At 45.8% G+C, this 7,582-nt stretch overlaps 1 protein-coding gene across 1 annotated transcript in view; it reads left to right on the forward strand.

The window, feature by feature from the left end:
* klf5a (Kruppel like factor 5a) overlaps positions 1 to 2,856 on the forward strand; it is a 6,570-nt gene extending 3,714 nt beyond the window's left edge. The window contains 2 exon segments of the mRNA XM_067260919.1: positions 192 to 251; positions 1,677 to 2,856. Coding sequence (XP_067117020.1) covers positions 192 to 251; positions 1,677 to 1,855 — 239 coding nt within the window. The 3' untranslated portion in view covers positions 1,856 to 2,856.
* Positions 2,857 to 7,582: the final 4,726 nt, after the last annotated feature.

Genomic DNA, 7,582 nt, shown 5'->3' on the forward strand with positions numbered 1-7,582 from the left:
CTCGGTCTCCTGGCTGCAGGGTTTGTCATACCTCTTGGATATCACTCGATCCAGGCTTTGAAAGTTAGCTTCTACCTCCAACTCCTAGCCTGTGTGTGGATCTACTAGAGCTTGTCTGTGTTTGGGGAAAACCACCCACATCACTGACCCCAACATGGTAACCCTTCCTTCTTCTTCTCTGTGTCTCTCAGGCTGTAAGAAGGTGTACACCAAGTCCTCCCACCTGAAGGCTCACCTGAGGACTCACACGGGTAAGACGATTCCCCCCCCCCCTGGTTGGCCCAGGCCGCGCCAGGCGCTCGCACACTTGTTTTGGTTTGTCAACGGGGTGTTGCTAGGCAGAGGTGTGGCACCGCGGTGACACACTTCCAGCTCCGCCCCCCCCCCCCCACCCCCCCCCATTAGCGTGTTCGATGTGACTCTGCTCCTCAGTGAGATGGGCCCCCTTCTTCCTCTCCTATCTTCGCCCCCACCCCCCCCCCCTCCCCTCCTCTTCCTCCTTTGTGTTGTGTGTCAGCTCTGTAAATGTGTAATGTAATAATGGCTGTCCATCCACTCTCCGAGACTCGTGAAATAGCAGCATATGTTGCTGGTGGGGACAGGGGGGGGGGGGGGGGGGGGGGGGACAGGCAGGGGGGGACGGAGTATTCCGGGGCTGCAGGCGGCACAAGTAGCCAGCTGGGGCATGTTCTCTTCTCTGCTGGACCAGACACACACACACACTCGTTTTAATTGGACTAATAAGTATGAGCCGTCTTTATCTTATCCCTGATCTCAAGCACGACGCCTCCCAACTCCAACTTGTAGCCTTCCGCTCCAGTCTCAGTATATCTCAAAAAGGCTGGCTGTTCGAGGAGACAGGTTGTATATAAACACATTAGCCTAGATGGTAGCCTCTCACCTCACACCAGCAATGATAGGCTATCAGCCAAGCCGCAGCAACATTCTTCTGTTGATACATTATCTCCAAATTCTAACGTTGTGTGTGTTCGAGCAGTACTTTGATCTGCAGATGTACACCTCCCAATGCGTGTGTATGTGTCCGTGTGTGAGAATAGGCGTGTGTGTGTTTGCTGTTTGTGGTATTGAGATTATATCCGACTCCCATTCTGTGAGCTGATGGTGTATTGTTTTACAATATTAATGGATTGATATTAAAGCATGCCCTGCACCTCTGTGACTGTGTGTGTCGTTTGTTGTGTGCGTGTGCGTGTGTGTGTGTGTGTGTGTGTGTGTGTGTAAGAGGTCATATGATAGAGAGAAAGAGAGTGGAATCCAAACACACAGATATACACACACACACATCTCTTTCTGCTGTATGGATGCTAATGCATCTGGTCTTTCTCCTCTGGGGTCCATCAACATCCATTATCTGAGAAGCTGAGAACGTTGTGTGTGTTTCTATGTGCGGGGAGTGTTTGTACCCCCAATGGGGCAAGAAAACCCTCTTCTCCCTCCCCTTCTAATTCTCTCTTGCACATGCACTGGATGAAATGACGAGATCTGAATGAAGGCAGATTGTGTAGCTCTGCTGGTCTGGCCCCATTGTAACCCGTTCTCCCTTTCTCTACTCCTCTCCTGCTTTTCTCTCTCCTCCTCTCTTCCCCTCTCGTCCTCTTCTCTCACCTCGCCTCCTCTTCTCATCTCGTCTCCTCCTCTCCTCTAATCTCCTGCAGGTGAGAAGCCATACAGGTGTACCTGGGAGGGCTGTGACTGGCGGTTTGCGCGTTCGGACGAGCTCACCCGTCACTACAGGAAACACACAGGCGCTAAGCCCTTCCAGTGCTCCGTTTGTAGCCGAAGCTTCTCGCGTTCCGACCATCTGGCCCTGCACATGAAGAGACACCAGAACTAACACACACACACACACACACACTCCTACCACCTAACCATTCACCTAACATCATGTTGGTACATGGTTAGTAGACAGGTTCGGCAAGATACCAGTCTGGGGATGACAGGGATGTCAACCCTTTAACCAGAACCACACCCTACAGGAATCACACACACACACATATGTATACACGCACACACTAACAGACGCACACTTGCAGGTAGATAACAACACTATTTCATTCACTGACCTAACACACACAGAAAGCACTTGACCCAGCACCCAGCTACAGAGACGAATCGGTTCACGCCTCCATGTTTGTTGAACTGAAATGACAAACAGGATTGTGAAAATCTCTTAATTTGCACTAGAACTCGTCAAAATATGTGATTTGGCTCATCTGATACCTAGAGCACTGCGATTGCCATCTTCATTATTACCCGTGAACTGCATGCTCCTCTTCCTCCACTTAGGAAGTAGGCTGGGACTAGAATGGACACAGTGTTTTGACTCGCACCACTCAAACTTGAACAGAGGACTCATTCTAGAACACAGAAGTCGTCAGACACACAAGAGATGAGCCTAGAGCACAGGACTCATCATTTCTAGAACATACAGGGTGTACTACTGTACTTGCGGTTGTGTTCAGCTCTTCCTATTTATTGGCTCGTGCTAGTGAGGTGAGCTTTGATCCTCTCCGCTCTCTCCAACTGAAATGCCTTAATGTAAATATGTAAATACGTAAAAGCATCTGGCTTGATTTGTTTATGTTTTTTGTTTCTTTTTGTCTTTTTCTCATATTTTTTTGTAACAATCGGGCAAATGTATAAACCGCCCTGCATCCAAAGTGATTGAGTTTATATTTTTTTTGCAAAGGATATTTTGATGCTATCGTTTTTTATTGTAATTACAAAATTGAACCAGTTATTTGTAGATTCCATTTGTTAAAAGAAAAATAATCTCTCAAAGACAATAGTTGTGTAATTCAACTGAGTTAAATAAATCTTAATAAAATCAAGTTGACTTTCCAGTTTGTTGGCTTGTGTTTGGTTTGTCACCATCTCACTAGCAAGTTCCCTAGTTACTCCACAGAGCTGAGTTACTCCACAGAGTCAGACACACAGGTTCAGTTGGGTGTTGTAAGTCTAGGGACAGACACACCGGTCTGTCCAGGAAAAGTGACGTTCAGTATTCGGTCAAGTGTGTGCTGATCGAGATGAATCACCCCCTCCTCTCTCTCTCTCTCTCTCTCTCTCTCTCTCTCTCTCTCTCTCTCTCTCTCTCTCTCTCCTCTGAGGGATTTGAGGAGCCGATTTGAGGAGCCATGCTGATCAACAACAGTGTTCTGTGTGATATCAGATCAGGGAACAATGAAAAACAAAAACAAATTCTCCTTCCATCCTTCAGTAGAGTGAAAGATGGGGAATTCCCCCTCCCCTTATACACACACACACTAACTCTCACACTCACACACAACATATGTTCTTGGTTTGAATCATAAGCTTGACCCTGACTGGATGTAATACTCCTCAGATGTCTGAAGAGAGACGTAAAAAGGAGCTCAAGAAAAGGAGTAGGAGAGAGAGAGGGAAAGACAGATGGAGAGAAAGAGAGAGAGAGAAATGCAATATAAACAATAGGATCTCCGGCAGGACCCAATCAGAGACTTCCTCTCTCCTGAGACATCCTCCTACACCTCTCCTCCTTTTCGCTCTCTCCATTAAATGAATCCCCCTCTCACCCCCACAGTGGGCCGGTCCGGAGGTATTGTTTGAATGTACAGGGAGCCTACCACCCCCGGAGGTCGGGGGTCGGAGGTGGAAACGGCAGAATGTTCTCATAACCTGCTGATCCCATCCTGGATCAATCAGAGCTGACTACCCCTGGGCTTCCTGACACTAGGGCTGGGCGACAGCACGGAGGAGAGTAGGAGAGGAAGGAGAAAGTGCGGGAGGCAGGGAGGGAGGGAGATGGGGGCAGATGGAGGGAGAGAAGAGGAGGAAGAACATGACAGATTAAGGGGGGATTTTAAGTGGAGGAGAGAGATCGAGGGAGAGAGTGATCTTTATCAAAAGATGAATCAGTTTTCTTCTTCAGAGCTTTTTTGAAAATCTGAGTCATTGAGAATGTTCTCAGTTAGAGCAGGAGCCCGTCCACTCCCTCCTGGCCTGACAGGAATACTGTCCTGAGGAACATACATTGTGGTTGGACTTTCTCACTGGTTTAACTACTGCTTTTAAACAGCATTATGACATACCATAAAAAAACAATTTCTCCCTTTCTCTTTCTCTCATTCACACACACAACACACAACACACATACACACCATAAAAACCCATCTCTCTCTCTCTCTCTCTCTCATGCACATGCACGACAACACACACACACACACACACACACAGTGAGAGCTACCGGTTCATGTTTTGGTTGAAGTAATTAATGTCACACATCTGGAAGAAGGCTTCCTGGATCTCTCTGCTGTGTCAGTGGGATGTTTGTAGCACTGTGTGTGTGTGTGTGTGTGTGTGTGTGTGTGTGTGTGTGTGTGTGTGTGTGTGTGTGTGTGTGTGGTGTGTGTGTGTGTGTGTGTTGGTGTGAGGTTTCCAGTGCAGCTCTCTCAGTCCAGACCACCCACTCAGCAACAACAGGGACCCTGGACAGACTAACAAATGGATGAACAGACAGACAGACAGGCAGACAGGCAGACAGACAGACAGGCAGGCAGGCAGGCAGGCAGGCAGGCAGGCAGGCAGGCAGGCAGGCAGGCAGGCAGGCAGGCAGGCAGACAGGCAGACAGGCAGGCAGGCAGGCTCTCTTTGATGAGTGAGTAGGTTGTTAGTATAAGAGTATCTACCTAACTCAGAATCAAAGTACTGTAGAATGCAAAGTGAAATCTTCCAAAAGCAGGGCCCCAGGTTTGTTATATTGATTCTGTCTTTCACAACAGGAAAATACTCTCTTCTCCAGGAAACAGAGGCTTTTCCAAGAATTCAAAACAACACCAGTGATTAGCTTGTTATCGACTTTACAGTTTTTTTCAAATGCTTACACACAAATTCTGAAACCTGACACTCAAACACCAGAACCACACCTCAAATCTGCAAAACCATATGCATATTTTGGGCCTTTGACTCAGTTTTCAATTTCATAAAACACTTTTTGCAAAACACAACACACAATTCTCCACGTAACACACAAAATTCTAACAGGAAGCAAATTGATTTCCTTGAACCATGAACCTTTACTGTAGAAAACATAACAGGTATGTAACAATATACTGTAATATACACATGTTCCAATGTACACATAATAGCTGTTTCAGTACAACACACGGTATACTATACACAAACATATTTTAGCACCCATGCATCCATTGACTGCAGTGCACTGCATGATTGGTCACAGTCTGGTGGATTACTGTATCATACCGTGCAACAGTAAAGTGACTGTAAGAAGACATTCTGACAATATTGTATAAAATAGTATATATTACTGTATGCTACAGTTCATGGCACACACAGACACACCATTCCGTAATCACCTTTTTCAAAATTAGGTTTGGTTTCTGTCCTACTACACTCTTTCTTTTGTACTGTGTAATACTGTATTCACAACCACAAATGCTTATAGTAAACAAATAAGTTTGTTTTCAATCTTGTTTTCGTGTTTACTATGAATTTTTCATCATCTCTGCCATTTACTTTCAATCTTGTACAGAAATGTACAAAGGAGCTCATGAAAGAAGAGCTTTAGGTTTTGAATAACTGTGTGTATATTATATATCCAAAACTGTAATATAATGGCAAAAGTGTTTGCAACATAAGACAAATGTGTGCTTTTGAGACGTGTTTGTGAAATTTTGAATGCAGTGCTTCATTCTGCAAGAGAAGCAAGGCATTTTGCATTTTGTGTGTGCAGTTGTTGGATTTGTGTGTTAAGTTTTGAAAAAAAGTTTGAAAAAAATGTGTAAGCATTTGAAAAAAACTGTAACACTTACTGACATTTTGAAGTTCAGCAATAATTAAACAAGTTCATTGCGACGAAGCAACAATACAACATTCTCCATGTGGAACTACATGAATATACATTGAGCTCAAAGTACAAACTAATTACTCTTCTGGCCATCAGATAATGTCTATGTAAATATGTCTGTAAACCACTAATCTGGACAGTTTGTGTGCTCACATTTGAGTAAGAGCCATACTCTATTGATCTGGAGTGGTGAAATGTTTTGAATCCTTATCAATAGAGGAAGGTTATTTAGCACACACACTCTCTGGCTCTCTCTCTCTGTTTTACACACATACACAATATATCCTTCTCACTCTCGGTCTCCCTTTCTTGCCTACACACACACACACACACACACACACACACACACACACACACGCACGCACGCACGCACGCACACACACACACACACACACACACACACACACACACACACACCCTTACCACCCCACACACAAATACCTTAACTTGTTGCTCAATACTCACTTTCATATCAGATACCACCTACCTGTACAAACAGAACTCCCCTTTCTATGCCCTTTTAAAGATCCAATTTTATGACACACACACACATACACCACAAACACACACACACACACTAATGTCTACTGGCAATTGGCAGGTCCAATAATGGGAGTGACAGCTTACATGGTCCTGGTGAGAATTACAGTTACTTTCACGTGTGTGTCACCAATCTCAGGTAAGTCTGCTGTCTCCGGAGAGCAGCCATGTTTGATTGAGGTACAGGTGGAGGAGACATGCCGCCTGGTTAAGCACAATAAGAGGAAGATGGGACTCGTTATAGCAGGACAAACAGCACAGATTCATCACGCAGCTCTCGCAGATCTCACATAGGTCACTGCCAACTCTAATCCTGTCCCATTATTAGCTTAGCTGACGCCTCAGGGCAAACTGTGATTGGCTGGTGTCCAGACCGGGGCTCTGTGGCCAGGACTGGAGCCGTGGGGATGAGGCTTTCTGTACTTGAGTGTGTGTGTGTGCGCATGTCTGTGTGTGTTTATGTGCGTGTGTGTATGTGTGAGTGTGCAAGACCTGCGTGTGTGTGCCTGTGCAAGTCTGTGTGTTTGTTTATGCATGTTTGTGTGTAGGTATGTAGATTTCCATGTGTGTGTTGTGTCTGTCATGCTTGTTGAAGTTTTCTGTAAAGAAAACCCAGAGGCACATTCTCCCAGAATCACCTTATTGTACTTTCCTGTCTGGCACCGACGCCCTGAGTTAGCAATAAAACTGGAAGGACAGTAGAGAGAGGTTGGGGAGGAGGAGTAGAGAGGGGCGTGAGGGAAAGAGAGACAGAGAGAGAAAAAGGGAGAAAAAAGAGAGATGGGGATCCAGTTTGAATGGCTCACCAAAAGCATGTGACTTTCCATCTGTAATTTACCTAAATTATAGCTGGGCAACACCTGAGTGATACACCTGGTTTGTAACAAGACCTGCAAAGGTCAATCGGCAAACACTGAGGCGATTGGAGAAAGCACACACACAGACACACAGCTACACACACGCCTGCACACATGAAGACAAGCTGTGTTTGATAACGGGGGATATGCTGCAGTAATGCATCCCATGCAACATGAGTTGAATTGGGTTGCGAGGGTGGACAACCATACCAGAATTCCCCTGGAGTTCCTACCCCCTCCTTGATACTTCCAGTCTCTCCTCCCTTTCCCTCTGCCCTCTCCCCCTGCCCCCACTCTCCTCCCCCTCCTCTCCTCCTCC

This window comes from Osmerus mordax, chromosome 22 (assembly GCF_038355195.1).
Source record: "Osmerus mordax isolate fOsmMor3 chromosome 22, fOsmMor3.pri, whole genome shotgun sequence".
NCBI lineage: Eukaryota > Metazoa > Chordata > Actinopteri > Osmeriformes > Osmeridae > Osmerus > Osmerus mordax.